At 39.9% G+C, this 20,809-nt stretch overlaps 1 protein-coding gene across 1 annotated transcript in view; it reads right to left on the reverse strand.

The window, feature by feature from the left end:
- RERG (RAS like estrogen regulated growth inhibitor) overlaps positions 1-14,564 on the reverse strand; it is a gene marked incomplete at its 5' end in the record, with an annotated part of 97,666 nt that extends 83,102 nt beyond the window's left edge. Inside the window, 3 exons of the mRNA XM_082849488.1 lie at positions 10,795-10,905; positions 11,316-11,389; positions 14,558-14,564. Of these exons, the coding sequence (XP_082705614.1) occupies positions 10,795-10,905; positions 11,316-11,389; positions 14,558-14,564 (192 nt within the window). The remainder of the gene's footprint in view (positions 1-10,794; positions 10,906-11,315; positions 11,390-14,557) is intronic.
- Between the last annotated feature and the right edge of the window lie 6,245 nt (positions 14,565-20,809).

Raw genomic sequence — 20,809 nt, forward strand, 5'->3', positions numbered from 1 at the left:
TGATGATCTGTGGGCATCTGGTTTGCACTAAAAACAAAAGCCATGCCACGTCTCTGGGCTGAGAAATGGTTTCCAAAGACCGTTAGAAATGGCGGCTCCCCAAGCACTGTCAGTAATTCATTCAGAGAAAGGTATTTTGTACATAACTATACTGCAGAGGAGAGGTTACTCTTCAGCATCCACAGCACAGTTTATAGTTTAGAAATGCTGTGTCATCTTTCATTGTTGCCTCTGAAACAGAACAGTCCTAGGTGACAATGAGAGGAGAAATAAGAAAGGTCAGGAATGAGGGAGAAAGGTTCTAATCGTAAAATAACCGAACCTCCTCATGGCTGGCATCTTGAGGGATCCCAGGCTTATTGGACCACAGACCAAGGGTGTCAGTCTCATGCACAATAACAATCGCTTACATTGGCTGAGCACTTATTCGTTGTCAGGTGCTGTTCTAAGTATGTTCATGGATTCTTCCACTTAATACTTACAGTCACAACTGAAGCAGTCTTTTATTCTCCAAATATCTATTTAGCACCTACCATGTGTCAAACGCTAGTCTGGGGGCTGGGGCTATTGCTGCGATCAAAACACACACAAATGCCTGTATTCTGTAACTTACATCCTAGCGCAGCCAGGATTTGAACCTCAGCAGTCTGGCTACTGGGCTGTAAAACCATCCTAGTTATTAGTAGGTGTCACAAAATGCAGCCTCTTTTGGAGACCAGTGAGAATCTCTTAGATCACCAAGAGTTAAATGTGAAACTCCTGGGAGAGAAACACCTGGGAGAGAAACACCTGGGAGAGAAACACCTGGGAGAGAAACACCTGGGAGAGATGTGCTTTCTGTGACTGATGTGGCTGGATTGCTCTTCTCGATGGAAATAGGAGCGGGGCCTGAAACTGAAAAGAGCTGGCGTTTGGATTCAGCAGACGCAGGTTCAAGTTCTGACTCTGCTATATATTCCACGGATGCTTGGGGCAAGTTGTTAAACCTCTCTGAGCCTCGTCTGGAGGAGAGAAATTATAACAAGACCTACATTCTTTGTGTTGTGGTGAGCTATTCAATGAGATAAGAGAAATAACGTACTTTGCCAAGTGCCCGGCATTGTAGGAAGTAAACTATTCTTATTTGTTTCTTATGGACCTGCAAAGCCAGACAATAAAATGTCAGAAGCCGATTGAAGTCGTCTTGGAACGTCAGCCCTGCACTGTATAAATGCCTGACTGCACGGACTGAGGCAGAGCAGAGGTCTCTAGCCCATCTGTCGTCAGTGTGTGTGTTCACGGGCACAGGCAGTGCGGAGAGCAAGACGCAGTGCACAGCATCCTGTGTTATCCAGGGGCACCAGAATGGAGCTCCCTGTATCAAGGAGCCTGAGTCTTTTATCCTGTGTCCCCAGCTTTGCTTGCTTTACGTCTCTGTCCTCAATATGACCAGGTCACGCATGGCCCATAGAAAGCAGAGATGCCTAAAGGTCACAAACCGCTTTGTCTCTTGGTCTGGGTGCTCCAGCCCTGGGGCCTCAGCTCTCTTTCCTTTACAACCCCTGGATCTACTTCCTCTGCTCTCTACCTTCCTGTCCTCTCTCAGTAAGGATGCTTCTATTGATCAGTCCATACGGTCTGACCTGTTTAGCAGCCTCCTTTGGGTGTAGTTCTCAAAGGCACCCCCCTTCTTTTCCAAGAGGGGTGCAGGACTCAAATCCCCTTGGGTCACGCCCACTCAAGTGATCACTCAATGCAATTCTCTAAACTTGGAAATTGACCAGTGATGATTCTTCAGGATATTGATCATCCCCTTCCATTTGGCTGCCCTCAAGGCTGATTTGGGCTCCATTCCTTAGTTTCCACAGATGATTCTGAACGTCAGGGTAAGGGGGCAAATGTACGCACAGACTCAGAGACCTCATTCTGTGAAATGCATATTGATTCTCAGCAGGCTCTTAGTGTATGAAATCAAAGCTTCTGGGAGCCACACTCCATTTTCATGAATAAGCATCCAAATGGTCACAAGTTTAGTGCCCTGAAAAAAACACAAATTTGCCATCTTACGCTTCCGTAGGTTAGAAGTCTGACACAGGTCATTAGTGCCTCTCTGGAGGCTCTTGGGGAGAATCCATTTCCCTTCCTCCTCCACCTTCCAGAGTCTATCCATAATCCTTGGCTAAAGGTTCCCTTCTTCTATCCTCAAAGCCAGCACCATTACATCTCTGTGACCATCCCTTCTTCGCCACACTTCCCCTTGACCTCAGCCTCTGACCTCAGCCTGGAAAGGTTCTTCAATGTCAGGGAATCATGTGATTAAGCTGGACTCACCTGGAGAATCTAGGATAGTCTCCCCATGTCAAGGCTCGTAACTTCAACCACATCTGTAAAGTCCCTTTTGCCCTGTAAGGTAACATATTCACAGGTTCTGGAGATTAGGACGTGGACATCTTTGTGGTCATTATTCTGTCCATCTCATTCCTCTCTCTGGCCCCGCAAGGGAATTCCACATGCAAATATATTCATGCCATCCTAAGGTCCTCAATATTCTCAATCCATTACAGCATCTACTCAAAGTCCAAAAATCTCCTCAAAATCTCATCAGCTCAAAAGTCCCAAATCTCATTATCTACTTCAGATAAACCAGGCAAGGCTGAGGCTCTAGATGGCAACATAAGGTAGCCTTTTTCTAATGTGCATGTTTTGAAATAATTCAACCGTTTTTATTTCTATAGTTTACACATTTTGTCAAAGGTTTCCACTCCTGATGGCATTCTGAGGCATTTATTGAAAAGACCATGAGTGTTCTTTTTTTTTTCCTGCATGTCCCACGATGTCTACTGTATGCCATTACAATCCTCCCATTCAGATTGCAACTCTGTACTCCCAGGGCAGAGCTAGTTATATGTTTTTCTTATATTCCTATATTCTAGATTTGCCACATATGGAGGAAAAAGCTAAACATGAGACTAAATAGAGACTAAGTATTAAGCCCATTCGTATCTCAAAATTTTTCATGTGTTTCAAATGTAGAAACCACTGCCATTCATAATTGGTTGAGGTTCTGATCTTCTGGACTAGCATTCTTAGCCAACACACACACACACACACACACACACACACACACACACACACACACTCACATACACACACTCATCAAATAACAGTGGAGATTTTTCAATCATCTAATTTGATCTAATGGCTAGTCCAGTATGTTGAAAACGTGGAGCATGAAGAATTCAGTTTTGTTTCTAACTTTATCGATACATCTTTCTAGAAAGAGCATTCCAAGATTAAAATGAACTTGATATTTCTTGGCAAGTTCTTTCTTTTTGTTTGCATGTGTCCCTCAATAAAATGAAACCCTTTCACTGCAATAAAATTACTCTACAGTAATTTTTAAGCCATTCAAACCAGAACATGTTAGAAATAAAACCTATCGATATTGTGAATGCTACTGGAACTGGGCACAAGGTACACAGGACTAAACGATAGTCTTAGCTGAGCACACAGACAAAGGCATTTGGGAAATTATAATGAATATCCTGAAGGTGACCAAATAAGATAAAAGTGTTCACTTACTAACTATGGCAATGCTTCATTGCATAAATAAAAGATAATACAAGAGAAATCTTCTTTCATTATGCCTTAAATAAAACCCATTTACAAAAGCTCATGTTTTCTCGTGATGGTTGGCTTGAGGAATTTCTTAATTTGTACTGAACAGCATCTCCTTTTGACTGCTTCTGAAAAAAATGACCTAAGAAAACGATATGTAGAGTTTCTGCTTTGCCATCAAGGCTGTTTACACCAATTATACACCCAAAATAGCACCACCGTAATGTAAATTTGCATAATGAATTACGGAGTCAAAAACAATCATCAATAATGATGACAGGGGTCCTTTGCCTTTATAAGAAGCGTCGTAGTCTTCAATAATATTTATTGACCTAGAAGTCTCCAGCAATAATTAATCATGAATTATTCATAGCAGATAAAAGATTTCCAGTTATCTCATGGGATCCAATCTGCCTTCATAAAATGTTTGAAGCCTTCTGGCATTTTGCCCCGTGTAGGAGCCCGATTCTTCCAGCTATTTGGTTCACAAGAATATCTTGCATTTCAGTGGAGAAAAAAAACACCCTCTTATTGTGATAAGTAATGAAGCAAATCTCTGCAATATTTTTAACACACCCCATCATTTAAAATTTTTGACTTGACAATGTATTTTCCTTAATGTTGACATCCTAGGACTTTCACATTTTTAAATAGCTTCTGAGTTTTGCTTTTGGGGCTCTTCCAGGTCAAATTATTAATATGTCCTCCCTTCCCACCGAAGACGTTTAACACGCTTCACATTTTTCACATATTCAGTGCTAAGCTCGCCCATCTTTCTGTACAACTTCCGCCTTTCTCCCGTAACACCTCCTTCGCATACAGCTGCGCCTCAAAAGCCCAATAAGTGGTTTCAGCATGAAATCATAGGCAGAATTTGGAATAGAAGTATTATTTTAAAAACTGAGCTGAAGCAAAGTGTAATATAAAGCTAGAAGATCTCTTGGTAGTTTAAACACCGTTTCCTCTGTTCTGGTTCCTCGTTTTCCCTAGTAATGGTTCCAGTGAAGTAAAGTACTTTTCATGGATACTGATGAATCGAAATAAATGTTCCCAAGTAACAAGGAAGAGAAGACAAGAGAGGGAGAAGGGAAGAAGGCAATCGCTGAGCATCTACAACTCTGCATTGGCATTTTGTTGGAAATTTTCCGAGTACTGTGGATAAAAGCACAGACACCAGAGGCAAACTGCCTGGGTTTGAGTCCTAATTCTGCTGGAGTCTTGTCTCTACCTGTAAGGCCCTGGGCAAGTTATTTACGCCCTCCTCAAGCTTCTCATCTGTAAAGAAGGGATAATAACAGGGCCAATTCATAGAGGAGTGGTTATGATTATGTGAGTTCATATGTGTCAAGTTTTATAACAGCGGTTGGCTTCTAGTCAATGCTATAAACATGAGCTAATTATTGCAATTGCTGGTTATCATCAGATCTCATATGGGCTTGGCGTACAGCAGCCCTAATAGAAGATGGTTATTATCTTCTGCATTTTATTGAAGACGAAACTGGGGTGCACTGAAGTTAAGTAAGCTGACCACACACACAGTTAATATATGGCCTGTCAGGCTCCAAACCTGTGTTCCTGCCACTGAAGGGAGATGAAGACTGAAAAGCTGGCTCTGGGGAGCTTTATAAGGGCTTTTCCTGCAACTGAACCAGCAGGATGCCCAAGGCTCTTCACCCTCCCTAAGCATCAATTAGTTCCTATCCCTTTCATTTATTACTTGGTTGTCCTCTTTCCCCTCCTAATTCCAATATTAATGACATATGTGAATTGGTATGAAGAAAACATCATCATTTTGAAAGATAAGAAATGAAAGGGAACCATAAAAATCTCACTGAACGTATGGTATTTCAGTCTCTCACCGCCTCCCTCAAAGCTTCCCCAAGTATTTCCCACTGACTTCTCTCCCTCTTGTTGACTCTTATAGCATTTATGGCCTGAACTCAACTGCTAGAACACTGTCTTGTGTACAGTTTAAGACACTACCTTGTGCAGACCTCAAAAAATAAATTTCTGATAGTAAATAGCTTACTGAATTTCACCTTTTGAAAACCCATGATGAGCTTCATTTGAATAAACCCCCTCTGGCCAAGGATTGACCAGTCTGAGCCTCAATAAGAATAACTACAATAAATTCAAATGCAAATTATGACAACAACAAAAAGCACATGAAGATGAGGGTGCATCACTTTTGGAGAATGCTAAGGAACCAACTTATTATTTTGACAGCTGATAATAGAGAGTAAGAATTAAACAATTTTTCTGTCTTTCCTATATAAACTGAACCTCACAGGAGCAACACAGTTGTTAAGAGCAAGTTTCTCCTTATAAAAATATTCCCGCTAATAAGTAAAGACTGATATGGAACACTTCCATCACCACAGAAATTTCTGTTGGAAAGTGCTGTTCTAGAAAGTCTACTTTAGACAATGAGCTTCAATTGCTACCAGACATTGAGGGACAGAAGTATACAATAACACCTTGCAAAAAACCAAAAAAACAACAACAAGAAAACCTGAATAAAATGAAGCCTCTGGATCTAACCACCAATTTCCTGTATCTACAGGAAATACAGGGGACAGAGGACTGTGTTACACAATACTCTGGGGATCCAGATGGCAAATTCCAGTTTGCAGGACACTGCTTGGAACAAATGATGCACTTTTCTTAACAAACATAATACCCAAAAAAATTGATGGAGGAGGAAATTTAAATCTCATAAATTCCATGAATTCCATAAATTCCACATGTAAGACATGCATCAAACAAAATGACAGTTCATAGCCTTTACTAAAAGCCTGTTTCAAACAGACTGTAAAATAAATAATTACTAATTTTAAAACAACTGAAGTCTCTCCTTCTGTATCGCTGTTGTCTTTTCAAAAGGGTCCTGAGCCTGAATTGAGTCAAAAATCAATCATTCTAATATTTACAGCTTAGTTGTAACCATGCCATACAATTGATACAGTGTCTATGTCAGTTTCCTGGTTTTGATAATGTATTGCGGTTATGTGAGGTGTTAATCATTGGGGGAAGCTAGGTGAAGGGTACACAAGCGCTCTCTGTTTGTTTTTGCAACTCTGACAATTTTCTAAAAATATTTCAAGATGCAAATTTGTCAAAATCAATCATTGTGCTGGAATCCATCACCAGCTGATTTCTAGTTGCAAGTCATACAGGCCCAACAAAACACTAAGGTCCCTGAGACGAGGATAATCATATAATTCTCTGGACTTCCCCTCAAATATTGGCATTTTATTAGGCATATGGCAGGAGGATGAAGAGGGTGGAATAATTAGGAACATAGGAGGAATTTCATAAATATTTGTAAATTGATAAGTGGGCGACATTAAGAAATCATGGGTTAAATTTTGGGACTCAAGGATTTAAATGTATGGTTACTGTGCTCTTGATTTCATCTCTTTTGGAAACTGCTAGAAAAACAGTTTCCAATTATAAAATATATGAATGGAAAAATAGTCCCAGGCATTGGAACAGATAGCCATTACTCACACTACTAAGTGTGGTTGAGTCTTCCTTTAAAACATCTAACTCAACACATGTTGCCAAATGACTAGGAAGCTGGCTCAGTTATTAGGTTCAGTTGTAATTTACAAGATCCTTAATGGAAAAAGAAGTCAAATGCTTTTCAGACAGATAAATATTCACAATTTTATTCTTACTTTTTAATTTTTGGCTTCACCACTTAAATTACTGTCCAAAGGCATAAAGCAAAAGAGAACTTTAAAAAACATTAAAAAAAAAAAACCTGGAAATGCATCACTGAGAAAAAGATGTTATCCTTCTATCCAAAACAGTGGAAACTTATGAACTTTTCTCAATAGCGTAGTTCTGTCTACACAACCATTGCGTAAGTTTTATAAATGCCACTGTCAGCAAGCAATTGAAAATTGTTTTTTTCCAAATGTTGGAGAAAGAACAACTATCTTATATTAATTAAAGCTAATCTACATTGGCTTTAATTGACTGAGGGAGCATTGTGTTAATAGGCTCAAGTTTATTAGGTTCAGTTCCTATGTGGTCTATTTAGCTTCTCTCAGTAGAATATTTGGTACCATGGTCTTCGACCATGTTTAACTCCCAGACTCTTAACACTGTAGTTTAGCCCAACCCACCCCTACTGTTGCCAAATAGCTCAAAGTATCATCTTAAAATCAAAGCTCAGAATGTCACAGTTGTTGAGGTTTACACTTTTTTTTTTAAACAAAACTTACCTTACTATGAAGCAAATGAAAAATTCTAGTCTTAAGGAACCACAGGGAAAGCTTACATTTGCTCTGCCCCAATAGAGTAATTTTTGGCCTAGTCTACTCCCACTAGAACGTTAACTTCATGAGTGCAGAGACCCTGTCTGTTTTATTTACCCTGGTATCATTGGTACCCATGACAGTGCCTGGCACTCAATGTTTATTACATGTAGCTCACAAAAAGCTATATGCTTTTCCAAAGCCGAAAACACCTATTTCAAATGGAAACTGAGTACTTAGCAAACTTAAAACAGTGGTTTCCAAAATTTGGTCCTCAGACTAGCAACATCAGCATCCTCTGGGAATTTGTTAAAAAATACAAATTCTCGGGCTTCCCTGGTGGCGCAGTGGTTGGGAGTCCGCCTGCCGATGCAGGGGACACGGGTTCGTGCCCCGGTCCGGGAAGATCCCACATGCCGCGGAGCAGCTGGGCCCGTGAGCCATGGCCACTGAGCCTGCGCGTCCGGAGCCTGTGCTCCGCAACGGGAGAGGCCACAACAGTGAGAGACCCGCGTACCGGAAAAAAAAAAAAAAAAAATTATCTGGCCCTACTACAGACCTGCTGAATCAGAACCTCAGGGGTGGTGACCTGAAATATATATTTTAACAAGCCCTCCAGGTGATTCTGAGGCATGCTAAAGTTTGATATCTACCAGTATAATCTAAGGAAGAAAACTCTTTCCAAAATTCAGCTCTGATTTGCATCACATAAACTCAGCTATTTCAGCACAGAAACATACATATCCTGGAATGATCCTCTGGAAAATGACTTTCTGTAAAGACTAGATATGTGGGCCAATAAAAGTTGATCACTGTTATGCACTTTATATAGCAAGATACCTTGAATCGTAAGACAAGAATGTGTGTAAGGCTTCCTCCCAGACAACCTATTTTATGGCAAATCTAAACAGAACTTATTTAATGAACACGGAAGTAACGTGATATGGTGTTAATGTCCCCACACCAAGAGTCAAAGACCTTTGTTTTTCTTTACTAGCTGAAAATTATCCAAAAAACTCACTGGGATTCCTCATCATTTCAGTGAGCTAAGTAATACCAAAGTGGAAAATTCTATGATTCAGTAAGAGCATCCAGGGCCTAAAATGTTCCAAAACCAACATATTTCCAAATGACAGAAAGAAGAGAAGGATGATACACATGCTGTATCCGGAAAGCTCCTGACGAGCCAGAAGAATAAATTAAATTGAACAAAACAGTATTTTAGAGGCTAAAAATTAACTTCCACACCTGAATGGAACAGACACATACTCAGGTACAAGTATGGGAAGATCTGACTCAGCAACAGCATATATTTAAAGAAAAAGACTTCATTTGCAGTATACACCCCATGAGCCATCACTGTACCCACCGTCACCCTGAAAGCAACAGTGACCTTAGAATGTCTTAGCAGAAGCAAAGTATCTAGTAGCAAAACCACAGCTGTGCTCTTATCTGGTCTGGGCATCCCACATCTGAAAGGCCTGCATTCATTTCCAAGCCCTACACTTCGTGGAGTGCACAGCTGGAGTGGAACCGCAAGGATGACGCTGTGACCAGAAACCGTGATCTCTGCAGAGCAAATGAAATCACTGTGAGGAACCAGACAATGAAAAAGGAAACTCAGGCATGGGTGGAGGCTTGCTGGTTTATCTTCAGATATGTTAAGGGCTGTCATGAGGAAGAAGAATTTAAAGTGCTCGTGGAACTTGAAGGGGTTAAAGTCGGTGAGTAGAAACTGATGAACAGCCTTTGGTTGCAAAGAAGGTAAAGTAACAGACAGGAAGACTTGTGATAGTTTTATGTGCCAGTTTGTCTGGGCTCTAGGACCCAGTTATTCAATCAAATATTACTGTAGGAGTTGCTGTGAAGGTATTTTGTAGATATGGTTAACATCTACAATCAGTTGACCTTAAGCACAAGAGATTAGCCTGAATGATGTGGGTGGACCTTATCTGATTACTGGAAGGCCTTTAATGCAAAAACTGAGCTTTCCCAGAGCGAAAGACATTCTTCCTCTAGCTTGCAGCATTCACTCCTCCCTGACTTTCCAGACTGTCATCTTTCTCTACAGATTTCACTCTTGCCAGCCCAATTAAATATAGAAAGACGTAATGTGTGTGTGTGTGTGTGTGTGTGTGTGTGTGTGTGTGTGTGTGTGTGTGTGTGTTCTACTGGTTCTGTTTCTGTTTCTCTGGAAGACTGTAACTGATACAGTTGCCCAAGGATAGAACGGTCTATTTCTTCTCATGCTGAGTTCCTGTTACCAGAGATATTCAAGCGCAGGAGAGGAAACCACTTTGGCAACAATAAAGAGACCATTTAGAAGATATGATCCTTGATGAAATTATATAGCACATGTAGACCACGTACTCTAACTCAATTTATTCACTTTATTGAGGAGCCAGTCTTCATCTGCTCTGGGAATATAATAATGAGCAGAAATATTTACTACTCTGCCTTTTTGGAATGTACATGAATCCTGTACTATGTGCAAGGTATTCTAGAACACAGAGTTGGCGCTCAACAGATACTTGTTGAATGAATAATTGAATGAATGAATAAAAACATAGTTTAAGATTATAGGGAAATATATAGATACATATATTTATATATTTTTTGAGAAATGTTTCTATCAAAAATATGTAAATGTTTTAGAGCTTTAATTTTTTAATAAGGATAAGATTTGATTATCAAAAAATTCTATAACATGCCATATTTCCTTCTCCAGTAAGGCATAAGTCCAAATTATTTTCCTAAACTCTTCTCCTTTTTTGACCCCCTTATATACTGAGCCTACAAAAACACCCTGACTTCATGTCTATTCATTTCACACATTTGAAAGTGCAAATTCCTTCAGCATAGAATCTACAACCTCTGGATAATCTGTAACGTTATACACTCAGTGGAGGAACCCTCATAGCCAGCTACTGACCTGAGCGTGTTCATCCAGCCTCCAGCGATGGACAGCCGGGAAACCGACCATACTGCTTTTCCAAACACGAATGTTAAGGAACGCAGGGGAAGAACTGCACGGATTTCCATACTAAAAGCATGATAGTATTAGGACCATATTTATATCACACGTGTAACTTTTCAAAGTACCTTCACAGCCTATCCGACCTGCATCACTGCTAAAAAAAAGCAAATAAAAGTATCATTTGACGGATGAATAAAAAGAGAGAGTCATGGATGGGATGAAGGTGAAGTTTAAACCCCAATCCTTTCACTCGGTTCGGTTGGGTGCTTTTCTTTTTCATTAGATCATACTGACAGGACACGGTGCATCATATTCTCTTTTGATAACAACGGAAAATGTACCCTTTAGTAGAAGATGATTCATCAGTCTTCTTACTCTTGATCCAAAGCTATAACAAATGGAATACTGCATTACAGGGGAACTTTCCTACATACACAGGTTGCTGAGAATCTTGGTTGTATTGATTGGCAACTTACCCCGTACTCCCAGGGGGCTTTGCCATGCATTGATAATTCACTGATTACTGGAAATTTCTTATGAAAATAAAACCCTTTAGATTTTTTTTTTACAAAATTCATATTACAAAAGTCTAATGATCATTTCATTTCCTAATTAAAGGTGTTTGAAAGGAACAGGGTGATACAAAATGAAAACACTTAGTAGCAAAGTTGCAAAAGCCTCGCACAGTCATAAACTGGGATTCTAGACGTGGCTGAGGCTCCAATAAGTTGGGTGATCTAGGTAAGAATCTCTCTCCTGTGTATGTATAGGAGCTTTACCTATTTGCGTATTCCAAGCTGAAATTACCTATTTCAGGCTGCCTTGTCTTCATAATATAACTACTTTCATTTTTAATGGGATGGAAGAAATTATGGCTGTTTTTCTGAAACCACATCAATTTTTAAAGGCAGCTGGAGCAATAGGGATGCGTTTGCACTGGAATTTTGGCTTCAAGGCCAGTACCACCTTGAAAATTTGGCTGATTTCCCCAAACCCATGAGTTGGAGAAATACCAGTAATAAAAAGGGGAATTACAAGGATGATTTACAATTTTCTTCACTCCCTCCCTCAAATTTAGTCTTTGTCTGTTGCCAAGAAAACAAGTCATGATCAAAATGGAACCAATTGGTAACTGATAATTAAACTACAGCAAAATATTTCAATAAATAAATTAGCCATCAGATAAAAATTAAGGACAATTGAATTTTGATAATATATCCCAGCAGAAAAAAGCAGAGACAGAGATATGTCCTTTTGACTTTGAAAAACAGTTCTTGATTTTGTTTTGCTTTCCAGTATTGTTTCTTTCCTAATTATATTTTTCTTGGGAGAAAAGCTTAAGAATTGGCCACTGCCAGCCTACAAAAATGTTTACCCACCAATAAACAACTGATTTTGATTCTTTTAATTTTCCTTTCCTCTTCTTTCTTTCCTTTCCCTTTCTTTTTCTAAGTCCTTATATGCACGATTCCTCATCTTTGCTTAACTTCCTGGGCATGCAAGAAAAGTCTGCGTGACTTAAGCCTAGCACAGAAGTCTGACTTTGTACATATCCTTAGGTATACACCTGCAGTTTGAAAATACCCTTCTATTCCTCTTGGGGTGGAAGAATCAAATGAAAATAAACTCATTTCGGCTGTTTGTCTCTTTTTGCTTTTCTATCTTTGCAGGTAAAGGAAGGTATAAATGCTTGAAAGCCACAGGTAACCACATCACGGTATTTTATGACGAGAGAACAGCTATTTTTCCAGCATTATCCAAACTTGTCTCAATGCCACCTTCCTCCCTTTGGCCCAGTCCATTAAAAAACAATTACTTCTCTAACCACCATCTACACAGGAACCAATGGACCTGATTTCCGGTAATCTTTAAATTTCAACAACCACTTAGGAAAGGCTTCTTCACACACACACACACACACACACACACACACACACACACACGTTTCCAGGAGCTGTGGAACTTCTGTACCCACCTGAAACACAACCTGTCCCTCTTTCTACCTAAACAAATATTTAAAGAAAAATTACCATGAATATGGAATAATCTTATATCTGTATAATATATCTTATATCTGTATATATATATCTGTATATATATATATCTTATATATATATCTTATATCTTATATATATCTTATATATCTTATATCTTATCTTATATCTTATATTTATATCTTATATATATATATCTTATATATATATATCTGTATATATATATATATCTTGTATCTGTAGAAATAATCTGTATAATCTTAGAACAAGAATAAATGAGAACTTGAAGAGCTGCTTGGCAACGTAAGTAGGTAGAAAGTGAGGTACAGGACCATTGTCAGTGCTCACATATATGTGATGCACACAGCTGAGGCTATTTCCTCTGCTCGTGGTCCTGAAACTGGACCCAAAGCCTAGGCGTTATTGAAGCCACAGATCAATTTGCTATATCTTCCTGGAGAGTCCATTTTAGTCACTGATTTGGGGATAAACTTGTTTTTATATTCAAACAAACATAGACATATTGTGGATTAAAATTTGCCTGTATTTCTATAAGTAATAAAACATGCAAAACAATTACATGATTGTAATGAGATGCTTGCATGACCCAACCCCCTAGATCTTTCTCCTCCTTCTTTTAGAAGTACTTTGAAGACAATGTTTAAGAAGCATCATACTACACCATGAAGTATAAATGAAGGGAACGAACTGGTATAGCTACTTGGGTAAAAAAAAGTTCTAAAACACAAAGCTGAGCTCTATAGCATAAGGAAATTGACCTACCTAAGATGCTATTGATATTGTCTTTATTTAATATATATGAGATCTCATAAACATAACTCAGCCAGCAAGAAACATATATGTTAAAGCAGTATCTGGTGCTCATTGGAAAAGTCACATTTAAAATCAGAATTGTCCCTGCCCGTCCCACTTGAAAATAAAATGAAAAAGGCTTTTTAAAACTTTTAATAATTGAGAGAGGGGGGGAAAGCAAACAAGAACAAGAAAAAGGAAGAAAAAATAAATCTCTTTGTGCCAAGGGAAACGGCATCCCATGCCTGTTTGTGTTTGGCACCCAATTCATAGCCCAGCAACCTGAGTCTAAGAACTTAAGCCTTCACGGACGAGTGCATCAATTGGTTTTGAGTCAGAGAATAGCATTACTCCATTAACTTTGAGACTATCCCTTTCAAGAAATATATTTAGCTATGGCACACGATATTTCAGTCCTAAAATGAGAACGTCAACTGTGAAACGCAACTGAAATTTCAGTTGTTTTTCTCTCGACTCCTCCCACTTACTACACATTCGAATAATGTGAATCCAGGAAGCATTTACATAAATGTGGTGTTCATTCTAGGTTTTATGGCAGGTCTTTTTGCTTTCCTTACTTGGAGCCTGCCACATTACAGGCTGGCACACATGAGGAAGGAAATCTATGCCCTACATGCCGTGTTATTACTGGCTGCCTTACCCTTAGCCAGAGAAGGGAAACGTTTACTCTGCTGGGGCAAGAGAAGAAGCAAAGGGCTGGGAAAACTTGGCTCTCCACTTTGAAGATTCCACACAGTGTTCCCCATGCTGAACCAGCAAACTCGCCAAGCCAGGAAGCTCACTTGAAGACAGAACTGCAGGAACTGCCAAAACTAGACAGAAGGAAGAAGAATCCTCCTGATACAAAAGACCCTGTAAATACTGCAATATACATACACATGTACACATACCCGACATGGTTTGTAATTAACACATTATTAAGTTTCGCCTGTGCTGCCGCTTCTAATGTCAACCTGTCAACCAAAGACTTCTGCTTAACGTTAAATTCTGTTTTAAACATGGAAGGCTTATCTGTTACCTGGGCTTAGGAAACCATCCACCACATACCAGAAGCGCTTTCAAATTTAACGGTGTTAATTTATTGATGACACCATAATACTTCTGGCTGTTTTTCCAAGATTTCCAAGATATTAGCCAGGAGAAGTATTGTTATGATCAGCAGCGGTCAAGCTGTAATTGACATAAACCAGACTCTGGATTTAAAACAAAGAGAGAGACTGAGAAAGTGTGTGTGTCTGTGTGTGTGTGTGTGTGTGTGTGTGTGTGTGTGTGTGTGTGTGTGTGTGTGTATGTGTGTTTAGGGTGTGCTGAGCAAGCAATACAAAATTTTTTCTTATAAGCTTTCTGACTTTTACTGAAAACCCATATATCCACTTGAATGTAGATATATCTTTTTTTTTTTTTTTTTTTTTTTTTTTGCTGTACGCGGGCCTCTCACTGTTGTGGCCTCTCCCGTTGCGGAGCACAGGCTCCAGACGCACAGGCTCAGCGGCCATGGCTCACGGGCCCAGCCGCTCCGCAGCACGTGGGATCTTCCCAGACCGGGGCACGAACCCGTGTCCCCCGCATCGGCAGGCAGACTCTCAACCACTGCGCCACCAGGGAAGCCCGTAGATGTATCTTTGATTGTATGGTTTCACTAGACAACTTACAAATGAAGAAGAGCACACCTTGAAAAATTGTAATAACTTAAGCTAATATACTTGAGCACTTACTACGTGCCAGGTACTGTTCTAAGAGACTTGCATGTAATAACTCAGCCAGTCCTAACAACAACTCTTTGAAATAGGCACTATTACATCCTTCATATAATTGCAGAAATTGAAAATTTAAGTACCTTGTTAAAGTTGCTAAATTCACACAGCTAATAAAGTGTAGAACTGGGAGTCAGACCTAATAGTGTGACTCCAGGTCTCCCGTTCTTGACTCCATTAGCAAATGGCCAATATGGTCTTATTTACCCCAAATTCCAAATTGGTATTGAGCGTGCAGGAAAGCAGATGGGTCAGGTGAGGCTTGAAGCCTCTGAAGCTATTCACACAGACCCAGGTTCATATCAGAGATGCTCAAGTTTCTACCACGCCAAGATCACAAGCTGCCGCCCCTTTGCAGGAACGTTTGATGAGAAATGGATTGTTTGAGCCCACGGATGGGTCATGACCATTTGAGGGAGGCATTTGAGTAAGTGAGGAGCCGTAGTTACATTCCAGCAGGGATAATTTCTTGCAGACTTAAAAAAACAAAAGTTACTTATAAGGTAAATTGAATCTGTACAATAGGAAGGCGAAGGTGGTATACAGTGATTAGGCAGAGATCTCCATATTAATTAAGAACCATTATAAACGTGAATTCGCAGTCTGGTTTCAAAGTTGAGAGATGAGATATGACGTACTCTATGGTTGTTTTCACTGAACTATGGGAAAAGGTCTCAGAACCGTCTCCCATGCATAAGTCAAACCGGTCTACTTTATAAACAGGAGGTGTGGTTACCAGGTCTCAGGGAAACAGTCTCATGTTGAAATAGGAAAACACTGTCTGTTTATAGATGACAGACAAAAAGGCAATTGTTTAAAGGCATGTGGTCTATCACTGTCATTTTCACCTAAATGAAAATAAACACGCATGGTAGAATGTATATAAGGTGGACAGGAAAACCAGTCCAAAGAACAGTCATTAATCAAGAGTCATCGGATTTTCGAGTTGGAAAGGACCTAAATGAACAAGTTCAACTTCTGCCCTTTGCATAAATTAAAACGAAGGTCAACAGAATGTGGACTCTGTGTGCAGGTGTCATCTTCAGCTCTGGGTCTGAGGGCTTTCCCCTAGGGAGAAGGTCTGCAGTGAGAGGACAAGAGGATGGTATGTAGAACCTGAGAGCCCCAATCTTTGAGAGAGGTAGGCCAGTAAAAAGCAGCACATGAAGATGTCTGCTTAGGGTCAATGGAGAGGTGGCAGGAAAGCCAAGAAGTGTGATGTCATGGGAGCCTGGGAAGGAAGGAGTTTTAGGAACGCCTAAGTGGTTATGTTGAACGGTAACAAGAGTTCTAAGAAGACCAGAACTGAGAAAGATTCATTAGGTTGGTTGGTTATTGATCTGTGGTGACCCTCACAAAAGCACTTTCAGCAGCATGATCACAGTGGAAGATTGCCATGTTTAAGCAATGAATGGGAAGTCCAAAAATGTTAAGACAGTGAGGCAGAACCCAAGTTCAATAACCTTGGAGAAAAGAAAAAGATGGAGTAGTGGACAAAGAAATGTTCGAGGGGAAAATGTCAGTAGAGAATGAGAAGAATCCTTGAAGAAATACTTGAAACAACTTGGGGGAAGACAAAGGAAACTGAGGTCTAACTGAGGTCTAACTGATGGATCAGGCTTGACAGGAAGAGATACCCAGTTTGCTCTGAGATAATACAGATGAAAAAGGGTGGGTATACGGTACACAGAGTTAAGTGGTTCTCTCCACTGGATTTTTATTTTTATGTTTCACTTTTCAAATGATGCAGAGTTTATTTTGGTAAATGATATAAGGGTAAAAATTCCCCTTCCCTTATTGCCTGTGTTAAATTTTGCATGCATGAATGTTAAACACTGAGCTCTAAGTCTAGATCCCTCGGTCGTGAAAAATTTAGACCAGCTCTTGTTAGAACATGTCTTCCCACACACGGCATCGCCTTGGTCCTCCACTCACTGGAACAGTTTCCTCACTCTCCAGAGCCTTCCACCAGCTATGGAAATTGTTTGTTCTCACGCCATCAGGAAACACTGAGGAGATTAACAGGGAGGAGTTTAACGATCTTCGATCTCCTGAAGGCTGGCGGTTTCTTAGCCTTGTCAACTATCTTTTTTTTTTTTTTTGCTTGGTTTCTGCCAGAGGCCAGAACAAGTGGCAAGCAGGAGGAAAGGGTGATGGCAGAAAAGAGCCCTCTTGAGAAAATAAAAAGAGACAGAGAGAGAGAGAGAGAGAGAGAGAGAGAGAGAGAGAGAGACTTAGAACTTAGAATAGGGAAGATTTATTGCTGAAATATACCAGAGAGCTGGTTTGGAAAGAGAGGTTGGTCACAGAATTCAGAGCTGCTCGTGCGTGTTTGTTTAAGATTATGTGGATGACTTGTACTGGATGATCCGAATGGATTTCCCTCTACAAACACACACCTACTAGGTGTCTGCTTGAGTCCTTTGCTGAGAGCCAAGAGCTCAATGGGCAAAGTCAATTATGAGTCTTTCCTCCAGTGAGAGATCAAAGCAACGTTATCTGAAAAGCCACGTTGCCCTGATAGTTCACCAACATGTACTTAACATTTAATTATAAGATCTGAGATCCATTTCTCAAATTGGATTAGATACATTTTCACTTCCACCATTTCACCCTTCATCTTAAAGGTCTGCAAACCTTTACTGAGGTGTGAAATACAAAAGCCTCTGAATTACCAACGTGGGCCACAACTGGACCATTTAAATTCACCCCAGAGGTTCTGGCAATAGCTATCTTACTTGAGGTCAGACACGCCCCAGCTTTCACCAGTCCTCCCCAATTTTAGACGTGTTGGGTGATAATACAATTCTGTTTCTTGTAAAGATATATTCCCTCGGCAAGCGTTTATTCAGCACCCAACACATGCTCGACACTGAGCCAGTTTCATCAAGATTGATGAGATATTACATTGGCCCTTCAAAATCTCATATAGAGAAAAAAAGAGCAAATGTATTTTTTGATTTCTACAATCTGATTTCTTTGGAAGTTGAACATCCTTCCTCAGAATACCAAGACCTGTGTTGTATCCATTGCCTTGTGTATTACCAGCAGAGCTTCTTTCCCATAGAGAAGCAAAAGAGGACACAAAACCTGGTTATGCAAAATGAAAATTTCAGATAAAGAGAAAGAGGCTTCACCTGAAAGAGCAACACAGGAGAACAGGAGAGAGAGACACACACACACACACAACCACCGCAAAAATCTTACCTGACTTGCCCACGCCTGCTCTCCCAAATATTGCCAGTTTGACCTCTGAACTTTTAGCCATGCCGGCTGCTGGTAGGCAATTCACTGTGGTTCAAACTAAAGAGCTGAGAAGATCTTTTTGGTTCCAGCCCTTGGTTTCACCATATCATTGTAAATCAGCAATCCTTCAACAAAAGAGATTTGGGAATTCATAACTGACTGGAGAAAGAAACTCATATTTATTGAAGCATCCCCTACGTGCCAGCACCATTCACTCGATCAACATCTTCCCTGGTGATCTTCACCACAATCCTGCAAGAGGGTTCCAGCAATACACTGTAAACCATTCGACTAAAAAGTGACAGACCCAGGACTTGCACATAGATCTGTTTGGTTCTAAAAAATGCATTTTTACACAAGATAGCATTTTCAAAAGTACTTCCTCAAAGAATGTTTTTTGTCAGTCATTGATAACAAATACTTGCCTGTGAATACATGTATTTACCATATGTCTGCAAACATCCAATATACATACACATATGGGGAGAGTCACATTTGGAACTCTTATTTCCCTTTGGGCTGAATAATACACATTCATATTAATGTATCCCATTGTAATATGATTGAACTTGCATTCCAAGGTTTAAATTTTATCTCCGTTCACACTGGATCACATGGTTGAGTCATGTGACAGATACCCATGTTCCAAAATTGATATATAACATCTAGATAATATTTTTATATTTTTCTGGGCACAATGCCCTGGTACACAAAAGATAAATGATATGTGCTGACTTCTGATTCCTTTTCTATGACAACCTCAAGTAAATTAGTTTCTGGTACTGTCCTGACACTTGGGAAATGACATTATATACAATGTAAGCACATTTTATATAGTTGGGTGCTTCAGGAAGGACACCTAGGTCCTTGGTACCATGGAAATGTAAAACTGGAAAAAGCCTTGGAGTCAATGGAAAAATCCATCCAGCCTTCCTTTTTGATCAGACAACCATCTAACAACCATCCTGGGTCTAATTTATCACTTCCAGGTATGGGGGGAGGAGAAGCATTATATCAACTTTTTCTTTTCTTTCACTCAGAGCCCTTCAAGTAGCCAAGCAGCTATTAGGAACCTTTGCCCCATTCTAGATGTCTACTTTCTAGGAAAATGAGACCCAATCATCTTCCCTGGTTCTTCATGGGACATCTGTTCTCGTTTATGTTTTTTTGACCCTCACCTTCCCTCCTGACCATGTGCAGCTCTCTTCTCTGGTATTTGCCATTTTAATCACTCTAAAAATGTGGCATCCTCTGCATTCGCCCCTTGAGATATGACCTGACAAATGACCCAGCAAAAGTTTCATATGATTCTTCCTCTTCTTCAGCTGGCGCTGTAGTTATATTTCAGCACACTCATATTAAGGTTCCCATTTTTCACGTGAATTGCAGGCTCCCCTATTCTGAACTTCTGCTATCGATGTTTTCAACCTAAGTACAAGACTTCACTTTCAAGTCTGTTATCTAAACACATGAACTGTTCCTGCCAGAGTTTTGGCATCTACAAATTTTCAAAAAGAGCTTTTCCAGAGAAAGAAAAAAGTAAGAGTCTTTCTGAAAAAGCGTTTCTACAAAGACGTTAACGTGTAGTCGTCTCCTTCATTACGCATCTAAACTATGGACCTGTACCTCACAAATTTTGTATTTGCTGATTTCCACAGTGCCAGAGCTTCCTCCGAAGGACAGAAAGGTCAACAATAACACTGGCTGTTGTTTACTTCATCCCAATAATGAACAAACTCCCTAGTGATCATTAATAGTACAAAACCCAGAAGCTTTTACATCTGTAATTTGTCCAGTCCCACACTTTTGGCTAAAGATAAAAAGAATTTCATTATTTGTCATTTTATATGCATTCATTACGAAAAGGCCTCGGGTAAGCTGGGATGAAGTGAGAGAGTGGCACTGACATACATACACTACCAAATGTAAAATAGATAGCTAGTAGGAAGCAGCTGCATAGCACAGGGAGATCAGCTCGGTGCTTTGTGACCACCTAGAGGGATGGGATAGGGAGGGTGGGAGGGAGGGAGACTCAAGAGGGAGGAGATATGCGGATATATGTATATGTATAGCTGATTCACTTTGTTATAAAGCAGAAACTAACACACCATTATAAAGCAATTACACTCCAATAAAGATGTT

Source organism: Leucopleurus acutus (assembly GCF_964270905.1).
Source record: "Leucopleurus acutus genome assembly, chromosome: 11".
Taxonomy (NCBI): Eukaryota; Metazoa; Chordata; class Mammalia; order Artiodactyla; family Delphinidae; genus Leucopleurus; species Leucopleurus acutus.